The sequence below is a fragment of the Athene noctua genome, chromosome 1, assembly GCF_965140245.1.
Source record: "Athene noctua chromosome 1, bAthNoc1.hap1.1, whole genome shotgun sequence".
NCBI lineage: Eukaryota > Metazoa > Chordata > Aves > Strigiformes > Strigidae > Athene > Athene noctua.
This window is the reverse complement of record NC_134037.1, coordinates 190,420,552-190,440,573: the sequence shown is the minus strand read 5'-3', so window position 1 is coordinate 190,440,573 and position 20,022 is coordinate 190,420,552. Positions and strand designations below refer to the sequence as shown.

Sequence of the window (20,022 nt, the reverse complement as noted above, 5' to 3'; positions counted from 1 at the left end):
AGAGGGCTTATCAGTAAGTCAGGGCAGGAGCAAACACATACATTGCCAGCATGTTGCAAACGTCCCCAGAACAAACACCCCAAATCCAGGAAATTCAGTTAAGGTTGTTTAAATGCTTAGTGGCGTTTCTGTATGTTACAGCATAAAGGTGTGCCGGGTCTGAAATGAAAAAAAAAAGGATGGAAGAAAAAAATGTGTCGCGCAACGTCCCAAATACTGTAACCATTTAAAAAAATCTCATAAACTTCTAAGTCGTCTGAAAAATCAACTGATTTCTCTCAGACGGTGGCATGTTTTGATAAGCCAAAGCTGTTTAAATCTATAAAAAACAGTTTAAGCTCTATGACTGCTGTCACTGTGACTAACAAACTAGAAATTTTCACTCTGATCCACAGCTATAAATCAGACCTGCATTTCCATCAATGCCCACGCTGAAGCTTCTGTATCTGCCTGTTTTGACTCCCTCAGATGCTACCAGCTTCAAACTTTTTCAGCACTGAATGCTTCAAAACCTGATAAGCTCCTTATGGGTAAGTTCTTTGTCCAATACTTTTGAAATCCGCTCTCGGTCTTTTTAATGCACACTTCTGTTTTGTGACAAGGGTTAAGAACTCTTGGGCTTTTTTTCATCCCCCTGCTTCCTCATCTTAAAATCTGCTTATCATTATTTCTGCAAATATTGCTAAAAGTTATTCTTGCCTTGACCCTTCCTCTGGAGACATGCTTATTCGGGACTTAATCACTTGCTGATTAATTTCCTGTCATTCCTCATTTTATGGGCTTCCTAAATCCCTCTAGAGAGATTATGATCTCAGGACTAAACCAGGAGCAACTCTCTTGACACCTCTAGTAATTCCCATGCAAATGAAGAAGAATGGAGACCCAAACCCAGACTTGAAAGGGCAGGAGTTAGGAGGGTTTGGAGAGGGCTTGAAATTTGCTGATAGAGTATTTCCATTGAGGGAAGACCTGCAAGACCATTTCCATATTAGTCAGCAGATACTTCACATTACTATGACATAAAGTCCTGTTGTAAGGCCTCCAGAATAAAATGTTTTGAGTTTTCAGTTTCATGGTTCTTTTTGAATTTTATGCTATTAATTTCAAATTAACACAAAAATAGCTTTTAATTTTTCCTTTCCACAGTCATGTTTTCCCCACTAGTTCCAACAACTTCACACAGGTTTGCTTTAGAAGACCAGAACCATGTCTGGCTGTGCTGTATTTGTCATTGTTGTATCCAGAGGCTGCCAGACTGCTGTTTTGTCACACCTCCATAATCTTAATTTTCTAAGTAAACGAAAAATTAAAGATGACTTTGTCTGATTTTCCCTAACTTTTCCTGCATGGAATACTTTCGCATTTAATTCCATGAAGAGCACAGCAATACTTTGTAACTGTTCTCAGCTACCTTCTTTCTATCTTGGTGGTGCAAAACCAGACAGCCTTTAAATAGTATCTTTTCTTTCTTTGCTCTACTTCATCCCTTTTTGCATTTTGTCCTTGTGCCTAGCTTGACAACCTGCTGCACATCTCTATCTACCTCCAGCTAGTTTTGTGATACTCTTTAAGAGCTGATATATAAACAGCAGTCTGAACTGTAGCCTAACTCTGGAGCCCAGGCAGCCCTGGACTCACCAATGGGAATGACTTGGTCAGCTGAATGTTACCCTGGCCTGGCTGTTGTTGTTGCACTGCAAGTTTTGCTCTGTACATGAACACTGCTCTTCCTTTTGCTCTGCCTCACGCAAAAATGAGATAGTGAAAAAGGAGTATCTGGAAAATAAATCTTTGCATTAAGAAGCACAACACTGCAGCAGCCTGAATTTTCCCTAGTCCTGACCACAGTATGATCCTGGAGCTGTCAGATCCCCATTCTGCTGTAGGTGATCCTCTAGGAAGGTTGCCCTGTGGAGGAAAAAGGGAAGTTAGTCTTCTCTATCCAGACTTTCCCTTGGAGTTTCAGCTCACCGTTCTTTACTTCAGGAACTGTATGTTTTAATGTGCTTTTGGAACAGGGAGATGAAGTAGGGGAGCTTCCTCCACCACTCGGGGGAGACCAAGCAGGCACCACCCTGCTTCCAAACCTGCACCGAGGATTTTCATGTTTGCCCCTACGTGCCATTCACTCACTTCTTTATTTCCTGCCTCCTTACACAGAAAAGCTTTTTGAGGAGCTTACAAGGTGCCATAATAAACAGGAGTGAATTTCACCATGGATGAGAGGCTGTACAAGCTAAAGAGGAGGGAAAGAATTAGTGAACCGTGTATTAGCTCTGCAGACTGAAGAAACAGAAACTCTGTTGGACAAAGCTGGCGATTAAGGTACTTTATATATATGTACATAGATATATTTTAAGGTTTTTTGCATTAATAGATTTTACACGCAGTTGGGAGGATGGCTCCATGCTATTGCTTGGGGTCCCCCCTTCGCCTGTACCCTGCCTGCAGGTGCCTCCCGAAGCAATACATCTTCAGTCCAGCAAGCGTCTCACCTGCGCCTTTCGGGCAGCTCCACTTCTCCAGAACCACCTCCCCTCTTCTTCCTCATCCCTCTCGCCCCTCCTTCCCCTTCCTCAAACCGACGGTCACTTGACCCGGGCAGGGCAGACAGGGTAGGGCAGCCGCTGCCCGAGTGCGGGCAGCCCGGGGAGGCGGGGGGGGGAGCTGGGGTGCACAAGTCTTCCCAGCGAGCTGAGATGGAAACGAAATCGTTCCTCGGAGTAAGTAAAACGGTGAAAAAAAGCAGAGGGGAGGGAGGAATCCGCCCCGGCGGAGGGCACGGCAGCGGGTGCCGGGGGATGGGCTGGGGGGCTGAGCCCTTAGCCCGCGGTATCGCCGCCGGGGCTGGCAGCCTGCTCCTCGCCGTGGCGGTTCGGGTAGCTCTCGTCATGATGTTTCCTGTCGTTCCCGTGACGTTAGTTAGCTTCTGGGCCGGCTGCAGCAAATGTTTTAATTACGGCATCATCAAACATTCATTTAGCTTATCTCGCTCCCGCAACTGCGTGGCGTTTGGCCGTGGCACGCAGTGGGCACAACCCGGGCGAGATCCCGCCCGATGCCCTCTGCGTCCTGGGTTTGAAGGACCGTGGTCTCTAGCGGCTTTGCCCGTTTTGCTGCTTGTTTACTGTTTGTGTCCGGTAAAATCCTCAACGTGTGGTTGCTGCCTGCACTCAGACCACCCAAGGTCCGATCAGAAAGCTGGCGTGAACGAGGGGAGTGAGGGTTGTTAGTCACGGCAAGGCGTGTAGGGTAGCCTTGCCCGTCTGGAAGGGGGAAGTGAAGACACAGTTCTCCTTTGCGAAGTTTAGGATTTAGTGATAAGAGGCCGTGGCTAACGGTTGTAATTTCAGTACTGCAGGGAAGCCTCGGTTTCCCCATAAAGGATCCCCCACATCTCAAACACAAGATAGCAGCTGAGATTAGAGGTGGCGGTGCGCACGTCTAGGGCTTTGCATTTTGCAGGCCGTCAGGCCAAAATCTGGTCCAGCCACTGCTGTACGGGACTTGATCAGCAGATGCCCGCGGTGCTGCTGCTCCTGCCGTGCACTGCCGGCGGCTGCCATCCCCAGCCTCAGGGTGCTGAGGAGGGAGGTGGGAAGATGAAGAAAAAGAGGAGGAAGAGGAGGATGAGATGTGAATTTCTCATATGTCTGCGTTTGCAGGACTGCAGCATAGCTTCGTCTTGCAGTTTCTGTTCTCTGCTGGCTTTCCTCAGGCCCAGCAGGACACTCTTTGTGAAGTGTCTCGGTCCTGCAGAGACTGGGGCCTTGATGGCAGCTTATGCCAGGCTGAGAACCTGCTGCCTATGGGTTTTGGCTGGGCAGTGCCGAGGGGTCTAGTTGTACAGCCCGGCAAAGCCGATCGCAGGGCTTGCTGCCTCCTCAGAGTCTTCTTCGGTATGGGCCATCACTGGGCTGTCCTAACTCGGAGGTGAACCTGTATAAGGGACTAGCGTGGCAGAAAACCGGATTGTCTTCTGTTAGCTGTGGGACTGTGCCCACGGTAGCCCGAGTGAGGCAATGAGAGCACATGGCGGAAGGAGAGGGTGGCAGCAGGTAAGCCTGCACCCTCGGATGCATCCTGGGAGTGCTGCTGGGGCAAAGGAGCTTGTGCTGGGCCGAGGTGCGGCTGGCTGGTGGGGCTTACAGGCCCCTGCTGCTCACGGGGGGGCTGTGTGCCCGCTCTGGGGGGGCATAGGTGTCTCTGGAGTACAGAGGAATTAGGCAGCCCCAAAGGCTCTGGAAAGAGAGCTGCAGATCCCAAGGAAAGGAGGAAAATCTTATTGTTAGGTTTCTAGTCTGTGTACAGGACCCACGTAAGTGCTGCCATATGCTGGAGTGTTGCATCCTCGCAGCTCCTGTCAGCTTCAGAGCTGGGGAAGGAGAAAGACTATCCAGTCTTTTGCAACTACTAAATAGCAATGTTATTTTAAGCACCTACAGTCTCAGTCCATGCTGATGCTACATGGTACGTAGCCTAGAGCAGAGCAGCCCTGGCTGAGCAGTGGTGTGCAGCCTGAGGAGGCATGAAACACAGCAAAACAGGACGAGATTAGCTGCAGACATCTGTTGTCTGAGCAAGGGGTCTGCAGGAGGCAGAAGTTCGGCATGTTAAATTGCAGAGCCAGAGGGTGGATGAGTTGATCTGCCTGAGATCTGAACTTCTTTCTAATAGTAAGAATACCAGATGTAGCATATAGAGACCGTTTGCTCATGCAGGACAAAAGGATCTGCACCTTTTTTCTAAATGAATCCATGGGCGTTTTTCTACTTGACTTTGTACTAGGCCCATCAAATATCTGTTTTTTAAGGTGAAACAAAGGAAGCAAGAGAGGGTTTAAGCTACTTCCTTCCTGCTTACACAGTAGCCTTGTGTGTATGGATAACCTCAGAGGTAGGTGCTTTTCACCAGGAGGAAAGTGCCAGGTTACACACTGGACATGTGCAGCCTGTGTCACTGTGCCAGGGGTGCTGGGCATTTCCCTCAGCTGACATGGTCCCATTCGTACCTTAACTGGGGTGGCTGTACTCAGGGAGACCAATTCAAAGCCACACCGAAGGCACAGCAAGGCAGGCTGGAAGAGGGATCATATGTGCATTGACAGATATAAGGGCAGATTGTATCTGTTATGTGCGGTATGGACATAAAACTTAGCAATGAAATTCCTAAAGTTGCCTTTCATATGGCCCTATGTGACTGACAAAATAAAACCTCTAGAAGGCCCTGGTGATAACCATGATTTCTCAGCTGGGTTTCATCCACTGGCACTCCTGTTATGACCATTGCAAATTTTTCAGAAGATCCTGGAGAGGCTTGTATCCAAGAAGAACAGTTCCAGAGTAGTTTTCAGGAAGGTCTGACTGAGCTGAAGTACTTGTGATCATGAGCTCAGCAGTAGAGATGATAAGAACAGACATCAAGAGATCTCAAAACAGGTAATAAGAAGATGGAAGTTTTCCTCTCAGACCCCAGAAGCCAGCATGGCCTGGAAATTCAATATCCTGACGTCTTTGTCAAGGGTTTTCACAGAGGTATTGTTCTGGCAGCTGAATTGATGCTTCAAATTAGGTGTTCTCCAGGGACCTGAGGGCTGCAGACCCAGCCTCTGTCCTGGCTCTGCCATCGGTCCCACTGCCATGCTCCCGGGGATGCGAAGGGTCAGGGAACAGACGTTTCACACTGGTGGTGCGTTACTCCTCATGGTGTTGCAATAGCCAATGTAGATGGTCATTTCACCATACCAACAAAGCTGTACATATTGGTCTTGGCTCTGTTTTTTTCTTTCAATTTTCTTCAAGCCTGAAGTTGGAACCTTCCCTTGGCATTGTGCTGGGAGACAGCGTTACCAAAAGCAGTGTGTGTTGTGGACAAGAAGCACTACATTTTGCTGCAACTACTTGAGAGAAAGATTGACATTTTATAGCATGTATAAGTCCGTCCTGCACAGGTGCTGTGGCATTAATTCAACCACAGTTTATAGAATGGTTTATTCTTTTTCTTTTCTTTTTCCCTTCCAGAACACCCTATGAAGTTCTAGAGCAGGCGCTAATGGAAGGCCCTTTGCAAACCTCCATTCATGTGTGCCATGAAAATGGTCAATGGATGTCACGACTGCCAGAGAAGCTCTGGGATATTCCCCTCTATAACTTGGCTCTTCCAGGTGAAGACTAACTTTTTGTCTCTGCTGTTTTGTTAGTGTGTCATTTAAGCATTGGAACATCCTGTTTGTCCCATTTCAGGATGGCTACATTTATTATTTGGGTCAGTGTGTGGGAGAAGGGCTCGAGGGAGGGTTTGTGTGACATGTGCGTGCATGTGAATACTTTTAGTCTGTAATGTCTGGGATTTCTTGGAGGGCAGGGGGGAAAAAAGGGGTTTTTTTGTTGGGTGTTTTTTGAGGGAAGGAAAGAAAGAGGGACTCTTTGTAGTCCCTGTGCATCATCTTGTCAGATTTCTATTAATAATCTGAGCATTTGTTTAGCTGGGCAATGGTGAGATTTTCCTAATTAATTCTTTTCACTTTCTACATAATAAAGTGGTTCCAAAAGGAGAGAAATAACATTTTACCTTATTATTTCTTTGTACTATTTAAAAGATGCCATGAAGGTATGAAAAAAGGAGGAACGAGACTTTTAATTAACATATGTTTTTATTAATGTAGAATGTGACTTTTCAATATGACCCTGCTGGATTTATGCTATTATGGGTAAATACAGCTGTGCTATAAGCTATAGCTGGTGTCCTCATTGGTACTACATTCAGGCCTGTGTATCATTAGGCTTTCTTTGGTCATATTATTGCTCTCTTTGCTGCCTTGAATAGATGATCCCCCCCCCCCCCCCCCCCCATTCTGTCCAAAGAAGTTACAGGAGAACCTGTACTCACTGGCATGTGGGGAGGCACTGGAGGACTGCCAGCTCTTGAGTGATTCCCTTTGCCTCTTCAATGAAAATGGTACTAAAGAAAAGTCTAGCCCACGTTTCCTCTCACAGCTGCAGATACGACAGGTAGTTTGGGTGGAAAGCAGCACAGTGTGTAGATGAATGTTTTATATAGGCTACAGGGTCGTAGGTTAACTGAAACCCAGAAACATTTCATGGTGACTTCTTGGATATGTAATTTAAATTGATGTTAACATCAGAACAAGTTCAACTCTGTTTTGGATAACGCCTATGTAAGAGATCCCCAGGACAGATGTTATTAAAAAATTCTAGATTTCTTATTTAACCATCAAGAGAAGAAAATAAGTATCTATCTATCTTATGATAGAAGAAAGAAGATAATTTTATCTTTTTTTTTTTCTTTTTTGTTCCTCCTGAAAAAAATCCTTCAAAAAATCAGTAGCATGCTTAGTGGTTTTTCTGTTTGATAGAAAAGGAACTTTGTTTCTAAAAAGGTTTCACAGTGTTCTTCTTGGACATTGTAGAAAGCTGAGAATCCATTGGTGTGTGCCTTTGGCTTCCTGGCTCTTCTGCTAACGGTCACCTTATTATTCTTGTGAATGTTTGTTGATCTCATGAATATGCCTGCATGGGGAGCAGGCACAAAGAAAAGAATAATTGAAGACAAGCCCATTACAGCAGACATTGGAGGACTTCTACAGAGCATGGCAGACTATGAACTTGGAAGATTTTGGTGGCTGTCCAGCTGACCTACAAAACTGGTCTAGCCCAGGACAGAACAAAAGCAGATCAAGATCAACCAGGTCAAGACAGCTCTGGCAGGTTTTCATAGGGAGCAATGACTGGGGGAAGCCCAGTTTGGAAGAGGAAGCTTATCTCAGATAGAGAAGACAACAAGGTGTACAAGAAATGTCAGAGTGCATTCTGAAAGCATGACGAGGAGACAGGCAATTTTCAGTAATTAGTGTTGTGTTTGCACCAGGTTCAGCACAGTGCTGGTGGGGAGCTGTTGCTTCAAGTTCTGAAGCTACCTGGTTTGGTGCTAGCTCACTATCTTTGCATCATATTTATTGTGTCATGGATATACCTATCTTCCTTTCATTACTCACGGTATCACAAGAAGACTCCTAAATGAAAAGGTATTATCCATTTGCTGATGGGCATCAGTAGGTGCGATGCCCATTGATGGAATCCTTTTCACTTGTCTCAGACTTGGATTTGGTCTGTGGGTATTTATTTAATGGTTTGACTCTTACATCCTGTAAGACAAATTCTTTTATCGATCTTCCACCTGCAATGAGCTTAGTTTGGGTGTTTAAAACAGGAAAATAGACAAAAACTTGATTTTAAAGGTGAAAAAAATGAGTGAGACATTAAACTATTACTGACAGTTTCAAAGAATTTTCTTTATTTCAGACACAATCTTGTCCATTTTCTTTGGCTACTAGAAATATTGCCATTGGCAGCAGTAAGTCTGACTGTTCAAGAAGGCAGTTTCTAGCACCAGTGAACAATTTGTTTGACAGAAAACTTAAAAAACAAAATGAGATGCAAATTCCTTGCAGATACTCTGTTTTGCAGAGTATCTGCAAAGATCCCAGCAAGTCACTTTCCTGACTTTTAGCTTTTCTTATTGGTGCTTTATAAAATTAGAAGAAATAATGGACAGAAAAAGCTAGCAAAATCACTGGTTGCCTGTCCTGAAGAAATTGTGAGTTCCAAGAGTTTCATCTAAACATGATGCAAGAGATGTGTCAGATTTATTCAGACTTCCAGGAAGTTAAATATTTGGGCAGCTGTGCTTGGCTCTTATGCTTAGTCTGCCCCTATGTAATTCCCTGTGCTGGAGAGACAGGTAATTTTTGAAGTCCATAAAAGTGGATTTTGTTAATCTGTCACATGTAAACTTAGACTTGGATTTGCCTCTGAAACTTTCCAGTGCCCACCTCTTACATTGTTTTTGTAGGGAATGTGGGTGTTTAGTTCAGGAGGGCATTTTTACCAGATATTTAAGATATAAATGCTTAAAGTGCCACGTTAGGAGTTGATCCAGTTAAAGGTGTAAGAAGATGAATTTCTGATCTCAGTCATATTTTCCCGTGCAGAGATGATGGGATCAGAGTACGAAGTCCTGCATTTGGACAACTCTGAGAACAGGACAAATTCTAGATAAATTCAGCCTTCAGCTATTCATTCCCTGAAGAAAGTGGGTTTTCACATCAAAATAATTATTTCAGTGGAAGCTGCTAGTTGAAACAGGCCATTTTATTGTGGTTTGAGGCAAACAACAATGATTGTGTAGTTTGGGTGGGGACTTCTTTATTGAAGTCTCGATGCGTCCCTTCATGAGGATTTCACACTAAGCTTATCAATGTCAGATGAACAACATCTGTGGAAGAGCCCACCTTTTTGCCATAACTACATAGGCTGTCAGACAATAAAAGTGTGTGATTTGAAAATGGGGTGACATGTCAGGTGTGCACACCCAATATAACCATGTATTGTGGTCTTGAGTAGTTAAGAAATGACATTTTCTGTACATTTATTTTTGTCTTCTACAGGCAGTCACGACACTATGACCTATTGTTTGGATAAAACCTCTGCTGTTAGTGGCAATGAATCCAAGGTGGTGAAGTTTTTAAACAAATGTATCCCCTGCATTGTGCACCCCATTATCATGAAGTGGTCTATAACACAGGTAACTGTTATCTAGCATTCTTGTCATGCCTGGGCAAAGCTGAAGCTTTTACTGCAGTACTGAGGGTGCTCATACTCTCCCATGAAATGAAGGAATAGCCTGCTACCCAGAAATCTGTGCTCTCATGAGATACTGTGCTTGGGTGTCATGGTTTAACCCCAGCTGGCAACTAAGCCTTACCCAGCCTCTCGCTCACTCCCCGCAGTGGGATAGGGGAGAGAATCAGAAGAGTAAAAGTGAGAAAACTCGTGGGTTGAGATGAAGACAGTTTAATAAATAAAGCAAAAGCTGTGCACACAAGCAAAGCAAAACAAGGAATTCATTCACCACTTCCCATGGGCAGGCAGGTGTTCAGCCACCTCCAGGAAAGCAGAGCTCCATCACACGTAACAGTGACTTGGGAAGAGAAATGCCATCACTGTGAATGTCCCCCCCTTTCCTCTTCTTCCCCCAGCTTTATATGATGAGCGTGACATCATATGGAGCGGGATATCCCTCTGGTCAGTGGGGGTCAGCTGTCCCAGCTGTGTCCCCTCCCAACTTCTTGTGCACCCCCAGCACTCCTCATTGGTGGGGTGAGGAGCAGAAAAGGCTCTGACTCTGTATAAGCCCTGCTTAGGAGTAACTAAAACATCCATTTAATACCAACACTGTTTTCAGCACACATCCAAAACACAGCCCCATACCAGCCATTATGGAAAAAATTAACTCTATCCTATCTAAAATGAGCACACTGGGGTACGAGATAGGTCCCATACATACCAGACCTTCTTTTGTGGGGAAAAAGCATGTAGGTGAGGCAGACATGATACATAGACAAAGATGTTGCTTAAAGCTGACCACTTTGTACTAGAAACTCACCTTCTTTTTCATGTGTTTATTGTTGTTATAAATAACATTTAATACTACTATAATTAAAAGTTTTTTCTCTTGCACTTTCTTCAGAAGGTAATGCTTTTCATTTTTACTATCACTGTTGCGTGAGATGTCAGTTGTTTTCCCCATCTATATTGTGTAAGTATTTCACCCAGCAGGAGAGACAAAAATCTTGTTGAAGGGAATTTTTTTCCATAAAGAGTAAGAGGATGAAGGTGTGGTCCCTCACATGAGGTTTAGTTAATCTTTTAAAATTTCTAAATATTAAGCTAGTAGTTATCTCTTTGTTCCTCACAAACGTGTGTTAAAGACCAAATTTGGGATCACAATTTAAGTTAAGAGTTTCTGAAGATTTTTCTAAAGAACAAAATTTACTGGCATCAAAGAGATACCAAAAATCTTTTCACTTTTGTTCTTATTGAAGGAGTAGTTCATTATTAAGGAATTAAAGGGGAATAATTGATAAATGGCAATATGTATGCTGAAGCTTCTTTTGTTGTGTATGAGCAACCCTTGCAAACTGGAGTCTTAGACACTACAAAGATATTGAATATGTAACAGCAGTGATGAGTTGATGTGGAAGGGCACTCAGCACAGTGTCTTGTCTTGAGCTGCTTTTTGCTTTAGAACTTAAGCCAATGAAAGATTTAGACACCACCTAACTTGTGGGTTGCTGGCCAGTGAAGTGACCTTGTTGATGACAAACAAGCTCCCTACATCTTTATAGTAATTTTCTGGTCTGAACCCAGCATGTTAGTGGGAAGTGGCCCAGTGCTGATGGGAAAGAGGCATGGCTGCAATCCTGCCCCTCCTTAGCTCTGTGGTGCTTATCTTTGTGAGGAGGTGACTCCACCTGTTGGTATCCAGAACACACATTAGGGAGTCATACCGATGGTAGGACCCACAGGTCTCTGGATGGCCCAGTGCCTAGGAGGCGGTGCCTGGCTTGAGCCCTGGCTGTCACAGGTGTCAATCTAGAGGCTCAAATCTTTCTTGCACCAAGACTGATGTCAGGTGTGTAACTTCCACTCATGCCCTGGATGTCTGGTGTGAGATTACATCACTGAACAGCATCGCTCCCCAAGGCTTCTTAAATTTTGCTCTTTGGGGGTAATTTTCACATTGTCCAATTCAGTATCCAAACACCGCTGACTAATTAGAAAGTCTAATTTGTCTAGTTTTCCCATGCAGTCAACAGAAAAAAATTGATTAATCCAAAGGGCAGTTCAGAGCAGCTATTTCATCTGGTGCTCTTTCTGGCCTCAGAGTTTATATATGACCTACAGCCATATACACTTGCATCTCCAGCATGCTCCAAGTGAAGGTGGGACTCAAGCATGGATCACTCCTTCAACTGGGCTGTGCCCCCCCCCGCCCCCCAGCCCTGCAGCTCTGACACAGCGTGAGGAGATTCAATTGCCATCCTAAGAACAGAAAGTTAAATGTTCAGGCTAGGCAGGGTGAGCATCTTCCATGTGTCTTAAGCTCTGTCTTGGCCCTAAAGCTACAAATGTGGTTATTCAGGCACAATGCCTTGTATTGACGTAGCTTTTGTTGAATCCTTTCTGACTTAAATCAGTACAGTGTATGCTTGCTGAAACCTGAAAGTGTTGTCGATAGTGCGTTGAACTGAGACAAATTAGCATTTTAGCATTTAAACGTTTTTAATTAAATTTATTTTTATTTTCTTATGCAAAGAGAGCCTTGATATAGACAAGAGACATATCACTTGGGAATTTTTGCCCCAGGAACTCAGCTTTATCACCTGTACAATTCAGCCCTCAAATCCAGTAAAAGAGGTCTGAGGGAAGTGGAAATAGAGGAGAACCTCTGTTTTGTAGACTTCTACAGGTTAATTCAGACATTTTTAGAGACGTTATCTTGAAAAAGAATAATAGCCAGTACTTTTTTCTATTTTTGTTTTTTCTTCTGTTGAGTATGAGTGAACTCCTCAGAGACAACCATGGTGAAGTCTTTGATCTAATAAAATAAATACAGCATTTCTGAGGTGCTGATCCTGCAATTTTTGTTTGTACAAATAGTTTTGTGAAGAGTGATTGTGTATTTATGCACAGGTTAATAGATCTTTAACTTTCAGGACACAACAAGGGCAGAGGTCTGAAACTAATCTAATCTGTATCTGCACTATATGCCGCAGGGAAATTGGGATCCATCTTGTCAGAGAGTAAAATACTTCCAAGTTGCAACTTAGTGCCATATAGTGCCATTTTAAAGATGAAAGACCTGTGAAAAATGTCATAGGGCTAACTTTGTACACCTTCTTCAACTTTCTAAAGAAACAACTCTCTTACAAGGCCTTGGGACCTTTGTCTTCTGTTTCACCTTTCAGGTACTGACTGTTACGGAGCAACTTGAGGCCGGAGTTAGATATCTGGATTTCAGGATTGCCCACAAGGCTAATGATCCATCTATGAATTTGTACTTTGTGCATATGGTTTACACAACAGTTACTGTACAGGTATTGTCCTTACCTTTGGGATGGCTATAGAAACAGTGCTGTTTCTTTTGTTTAAGAGCTATCATAATCTGAAAATGCTGGCCCAAGGTTTTCTGAGTAGGTTATTTGTTTTCCTACTGTGAAAACTTCAAACTAGAGAGAATCAGAAGGGTTGGAAGTTAGTTTCAGCAGCTGCAAGTGAGACTGGAGCATCAAGAAGTTCCTCTTCTTCAAACTGGAGTTGCTGTGCCTTGCCCTCCACTGCCTAGCCCCTATAAAGTGCCTGATGTTTCTGGGGTTTATCTTGTGTTGTCCCAGGGTGCTACCCAGGGCAATCCTGTTTTCCCAGTAATGAGAGAAGTTGTTAAAGAGAAGAAGGTATTGAAAGCCTAATAACATTACAGAAACACTTTTTTTTGAGCAAAAAGTATTTCACTGAAAGACAGAGAGTCTCTGTTAGATGTAATGCCTGACTACCCCGCTAATTATATGTGGTCTCCAAGAAGTTGTCATTGCCCATAACAAACGGGGAAAATAGGTCCTGTTATGTTTAAGCAAGCACAGAACTTTTCCCTGGTTTTGAGTTTGCCACTAATATGATATTTGTCCTTAAAGTAGCTTGGGAAGATGGCTTTATGGCTAACCCGCCTCTGGGCAGTAGGCAGTTCATGGATATTATCAAAACCCAAAACTGTTAAGAGTGGTGTGCTAGAACTACATTCAGAGCAAATCAGCACAGACCTGCAGAAAGAAGGTTTTCCTGCGATCCATCTCTCTGGACCACTTTGTGAGCAGTCAGGTAGCCATCCTCCAGAAACCTACACTGATTTTCATTTTTGTGATTGCAGGTCTACCCCACCATCAATGCTCTGTTGGTTTTATTTGTTGGTTGTTGGTTCCTTTACCATGCATAGCACAGATGATTTTCTAAGTTGCTGTGACTCTCTCTTGTAGGATATTCTGTGGGAAGTGTTAAGGTGGTTGGAAAATCATCCTCGGGAGGTCGTTATTTTAGCCTGCAGGAATTTTGATGGATTAACCAGGAAACTTCATTGTCTTCTTATTGCTTATATAAAAGAGACTTTCCAATGTAAACTGTGTCCCAGAAATGTAAGTATGAGATCCTTTTTTTTTTTTCCTAAGAATGATATATTATGATGAGATCCTTGGTTCCAAATTTTTAGATATAGTCTACTTTCACTGTATTTTTAACCCATGAAAAGTAACACTTGCTGCATCAGAAATAGGTGTTTACCTAATAAAATTGAGGAGATAAAGCAAAACTACATCCCATGGTGTGGAGGAGGGAATAAGAATTAACTGTCATGTCTGTTGAGTTGTGGGATAATAGTAGGGACACAACTGTTGTCTACTGTCCTGTCTTTGTTAAAAAAAGAAAATAAAAGGTGTGTTATAAATAATAGTCCTTACTATATAGAATTAAAGAATCCATTTTCTGCCTTTTCACAGCAATGATTATAAATGAATTTTTATGCTATTTGTAATAGTTTAGGTTGGAAGTGACCTCTGGAGGTCACCTTTTCCAACCCCATGATGCAAAGCAGGATTAATTTCAAAGTTACGCTAGGCTCTGTCCTGTCCATTCTTTAATATCTCTGAGGATGGAAATTCTATAAGCTTTCTATGCAGCCTGGTCCAACGTTTGACCAATCTCACATTAAACATGCTTTCCTTATCTATCTATCTATCTATTAATTATCTATCTATCTATCTATCTATCTATCTATCTATCTATCTATCTATCATCTGTCTATCTATCAGAATCTGTCTTGCTGCAACTTGTGTCTGCTGACTTTCATCCTTTTGCTATGCATATCTGAGTGTTCTCTACATCTGCCCATTAGGTATTTGCAGACAGCAGTGAGACCTGTCCGTAGTCCTCTCTTCTTCATGTTGAACAGACCCAGCTCTCTCAACCTGTCCTTGCTTTAGCCTCTGCTTGCTCTGGTTGCATGCTGTTGGACTCGCTCCAGCATGTCACTGACCTTTTTGTACTGGGGAAATTCCCAGCTGGAAACAAACTTGAGATGCAGTCCCACAACTGCTGAATAGAAGGGCAGCATGCCGCTTTCTGACTTGCTGTTTGTGCCTTTACTAATACACCCCCGTTTGCAGCTGGCTTTTACCGTGTGGGCACACTTGGTCTCATGTTCAGCTTGGTGTCCACTAGGACCTCCAGGTCCTTTGCTGCAAAGCAGGTTTCTAGTCAGCTGCTGCCAGTCTGTCCTGGTATGTGGGGTTAGTCAAATCATTGTGGGACTTTGCATTGCCTTTATTGAACTTCATGAGGTTTCTGTCAGCCCATGTCTCCAGCCTGTCAAGGTCCCTCTTAATAGCATCTCTACCTTCAGTGTAATTCTGGTGGCATTGACTTTCTTTCCTGGGTGTGAGCTGGAGCTGACCTTCCAACCAGCCTAATGTACTTGCAGTCGCCCAAACCCCCAGAAAAGCCTTAATTTAAATAATCAGAAATTATTTGATTGCTAAATTTTAAAAGTTGAGATTTTTAGCTTCCCCCTTTTTACAAGGTGTGAGAGCTTTTAGTACTTAAACAATTAACATTTCAAAGATGCAGAGGAACAGAGGGTTTTCTCTGGAGATGTGAGGGGTACAGGGTAATGATGACCCTGTTTGTGATTTGAATTCAGCCTTTGAAGCTGGTGTATCAGGAATGGGTGAGTATTACCATTTCAAAGCATTTTGTACAGCAGAGTTAAAATAGAACAATTCTCAGCAAAACTAGAGGATTCTGAATATTCAGGCCTCAGCTGAATAACTGAAGACCTGAGTGACACTGTTTTATTGTTTCCCCAAATAATTTGAGTCCTTAATGTGGATGAGCAGAGCAATACTGGAGAAGACAGTCAAATTTGCTTTCAGACACAGGGCCAGCTCTTAAAAAGAAAAAAGATATTAATTGTAAAACGGGCAAGCTGCTGCTTGTTGAATGAGGCTTGTTGAATGAAGGTGAGGAACAAATGGTTCAAGATCACCTGACTTGTGTCCAGGGGGAAGGAGGAAGGGCACTGGAGAAAAGAGAAGCCAAGTACTTCTCTCAAGCAGGAAGGTTTTATTTCTGTGGGGTCTGTGACCAGCACAGTGGATCTCACCATTTTTTGCAAGTGATACCATTGCAGGTTAGGTAGCTGTGGGTTTTTTCGGGATCACAGATTCAGATTAATCATCAAATAACCAAGTGCTTGTTCACTTATTCTAAAATAATTTAGTACCTGCTGTCTTTCAAGACTCTAACTCTATTGTCATACAGAAGTAAGCATCAAAGTGTTTATGAACAAACTGCTAAGTAGAGGTCTGTATGTAGTACTGGCACAGGCCGCATTGTGACAACATTACACTGCGTTTAAAATTTTAATTGCCCTAACTATTCAAGGTGTCTTCCTTTGATCTGGATTACTAGGGTTTAAAAATCCCTTGTTAGACATCCAAAGTTTCATTTCTGCTTTGTTTGCAGAATAAGCACCTGTGCTCATGTACACATCTCTGGTAGCTTTTTTTTTTCATCGCCCCCCCCCGCCCTCCCCCCCCTTTTTTTTTTTTTTCCCCAGAGGCTCCAGCTTTAGAAAGGCAACTGTAGTAAAGCAAAGGCTTCTGTCAGTCACAGATTTTTGTAGTTTGAGTAGCTTGTGTCTTAATTTTGCAGTATTTTCTGACTTAAATGAGACTTGCACTCTCTCTTTCTTGGATGAAGGAAGAGGGATTTTGATGATTGCTCGACTCTTGGCTCCTTTCAAAGATTTACATAAGATATTTTCAACTGCCTTTGGCTTTTATTTTAGTAAGTTAATTGGAACATCAAAAAGCCACCATTTCATTTTCACAAGCAACACATGGAGCTTTTAACATTCTTAAAAAACACAATACCTGTTAAATATGTTGGTTTTACAAATAAAACTAGTCAGAGGGTCTCAGTTCTGTCCGATAGTAACTTTTGAGGATTGGAAAATGTTATTTCATATTGAAACACTTAACAGACCTGGTTCAGCCCATCTGTCTGTCTGTCTGAGAAGGTTCCTGACTCAAGTCTTCCCCTCTCTCAATACAAAATGTCTGGAGCATCTATTTCATAAAGTTTCCATTTAAAGAAATCAAAATTAACATACTTCTTGAAGACTTACATTTAGTCATACCAAATCTTAAGCAGTTCAATTTTCTTTGATGGCTACCATGACAAATGTGGGGCTTTTGCCAAAATTATTCCTGCTTCTCTGTGTCTGTATTCCTACAGCTGGGTGTAGGGCTTTGCCTCCCTCCTATCCCCTTCCACCAAATTTCCTTTCCCAAGAAATTTTCAGTAGCGATATGTGCACGAGAACTGATATGGGGATGGTTTCTTGCTACACAGGTGTTAAGACCTTGAGTTAGGTACCTTAATGTAGTTGAATTGTTTGAGGCAAGGAGGAATCTGCTGAAGTTCCCAGGCTCCTATTGCACCTGCAGCTTGTAATCCAGCCAATAACCTACTGGGCTGTATGCTTAAAAGCTTTCTTTAAAGTGAATCTGTGCCTCTCTACCAAGGTGATGTCACACATCAGTATTTGAACTTTGGGAACACTGCTGTGTTGTTGACTTCAACCTGGGCATACTTTCTCTTAGGTGGTACCGACACTGCGGACCATGTGGCAGCATGGCCACCAGGTTATAGTCTCCTACGAAGAGGACATGGAAGTGGAGGAGCACTGTGAGCTGTGGCCAGCGATTCCATACTGGTGGGGAAACAAAACTTCCACTCGTGCTCTCATTCGGTATTTAGAGCGCATGAAGCGGATGGGCCGTCCAGGTAGGCACAGGGAGTCGCTTGGAGAAAACGAGGGACGTGTATGGCAATGCAAACCAAGTAGGAAGTTGGGTGACCATAGCGTTACGGGAGATAACCACTTTGTGCGTGCTGTGTGCACAGGACGCACTCATGTTGCCGAGTGCCCTGCCCACCCATGGGCGAGTGCAACGTTAATCTTTGGTGTTGCAAATACACGCGTCAGTGTATGTACATGCATAGACTATATAAATTGTGGCAGCCCCTTCACTTGCGTGATCCCGTGGAATAGCAGCCCTCAGCGCAGACCTGCTCACTAGGACCGTCATGCCCGTCTTGCGAGTAGGAGACTGCTTCCTCAGTCCAGAGCTTGCTGCTTTAGGCAGCACTGATGATGAGGGAAATGCATTACGCTAGCCTTGTTGTGGAAAGAAACCCCTACATGAATGGTGTGTGAAGGCTGTAGCTACCTCAGGAAATAGCAGCGCTCAGGCATGCTGGCGTAGTCCAAGCTGAAAGAAATTCAGTTCACGACCTCTGACGCAGCTCTGTGCTGTGAGCGCGTGGGGTGACAAAAGGGAGAACTGCTTCAGCAACACACTCCCCAGCCAAAGGAAAATGCTCGTGTAGCTGCACCCTGTGTACCCATACGGGGGAAGGCTAAGCATTTGGAAGCAACTCCTGCAGTAAAAAACATTGTTTATAAAGGAGGACTAGTTAGTGGAGAACCTGTAGTCTGCAATGAATAATTTAGACAAATTTAGCTAAACTGGAATGGTTCAGTAACCCAGCTTGGTTCAGTAACTGTTTACTCCAGCATGCAGCTGCAACAAGGGGAGACAGTCTATCAAAACAGTTCTAGGGATATGAAACAATACAAAGAGATTGTGAAGTTAGTATTTTAATGATTCCCAGAGCAAGGAGTTCTGGAGTTAATGCAGTACTGAGAAGTTTCTGTTCTCAAAGGAGTATTTAATGTGTCACCTGATTTTTGTTTCAGAGAAATTCTTTGTAGCGGGGATTAACCTTACTGAAAATTTAAGGTATATTCTTGTACACCCGTTTGGATCACTGAAGAAAATGACACTCCAGAGTCTTCCATGCTTGAAAATCTGGATAAAGCAGCAGTATCCAGGACCAAAAAAAGAATGTATTAACATAATTGCTGGAGACTTCATAGGAAATGATGATTTTGTCAATGATGTGATAGAACTCAACACAAAAATTAATCCTCCATTACACTGTCAAAGTAAAGGGGCTGGAACAAAGAGCATTTAATTCTCGACTGCTTCATCTGTGAGAAGCTGAAAAGGCTTTGTCTGCATTTAACGTAAACCAGTTTAAACATCCTGGATCGCATAAAGGTTCGGTTAAACCAGGGATGTTCTAAAGACTCAGTAAGAAAAGTGCTCTCGACACCATCTGGGTTTCAAGGCCTTTTCACAGAAAAGAGAGCAAGCAGACCTTGCTGAAGTCTCTAGAGACCTATAGTATAATTCACTTGGACGCACTTGGATTCTGTAGCAGTTGGCAATATTGAAAGGCCCAAGAACTTAATCTTATTTTACATATGAGCAAGAAGGAGAAATATGTCAGTAGCTGCATGAATTATTCTAAGATTTTATCTTTCTTATAATTGTAAAGATTTTCTGCAGTACTTGTGACTCCAATTCTCAGTCTTTTCTATCAGTGTGACACTGTCTTATCTGTTTTCAGTTTGTGTTAAAATATACAAAAGGAACAGTTTAAAAATATTTTTTGATACATCAAAGATACCGTATTGGCAATTCCATTTGACACGATTTCTATATATACAGCAATATATGACTAACATTGGAGATCTAGAAGCAGCTGTACTGTTGTTGTGTGCTGAGTATCAGTTATGAGCCCCTTTACCAACAGGGTAGTCATAAAATTCCTTATGATCTGTAAGAGGTATGTGTGTTTGAACACTTACTCTTTTTATCGCTCGTGCCAGTTCTGCAGTAATAGATACCAAAACTAGGCCCCTAGACAGTTTTGTCTATGGTAATGAAATATGTTTTACTAGGTGTTGCCAAATATGCCTTACATTGAAAATAAACACATATGAAACAAATTCCTTATCTAAACTGAGACTGCTCTAGAAGTACAGATTCTTGGCTTCTGTCGTGCTCATTCGGGGTTTCACACCTGGTCTTTTATTTAGCTACTTTAGTAGCTCTATAATTATTTTTTGTCTCAGTAAGTAGTTTTTGCTTATGTAAAAACTAAGAGGTTTATGCTGTTTGCCATCGCATATTAATCCTAT

At 42.9% G+C, this 20,022-nt stretch overlaps 1 protein-coding gene across 1 annotated transcript; it reads left to right on the top strand.

The window, feature by feature from the left end:
- The first annotated feature begins 2,664 nt into the window (after positions 1 to 2,664).
- PLCXD1 (phosphatidylinositol specific phospholipase C X domain containing 1) lies at positions 2,665 to 19,514 on the top strand. The gene is made up of 7 exons (XM_074930181.1): positions 2,665 to 2,723; positions 6,021 to 6,163; positions 9,467 to 9,603; positions 12,830 to 12,958; positions 13,892 to 14,047; positions 17,573 to 17,756; positions 18,733 to 19,514. Exons 2-7 carry the CDS (start codon positions 6,052 to 6,054, stop codon positions 19,008 to 19,010), a joined length of 996 nt encoding a protein of 331 aa, XP_074786282.1. The 5' UTR covers positions 2,665 to 2,723; positions 6,021 to 6,051; the 3' UTR covers positions 19,011 to 19,514.
- The last annotated feature ends 508 nt before the right edge of the window (positions 19,515 to 20,022 follow it).

Bases quoted from the DNA above. Each gene is read 5' to 3' on its own strand.
- PLCXD1 (XM_074930181.1), top strand. From the start codon at position 6,052: ATGGAAGGCCCTTTGCAAACCTCCATTCATGTGTGCCATGAAAATGGT. The intron at 12,959-13,891 runs GTATTGTCCTTA...TCTCTCTTGTAG, and splicing joins ACACAACAGTTACTGTACAG to GATATTCTGTGGGAAGTGTT. The intron at 14,048-17,572 runs GTAAGTATGAGA...ACTTTCTCTTAG, and splicing joins GTAAACTGTGTCCCAGAAAT to GTGGTACCGACACTGCGGAC.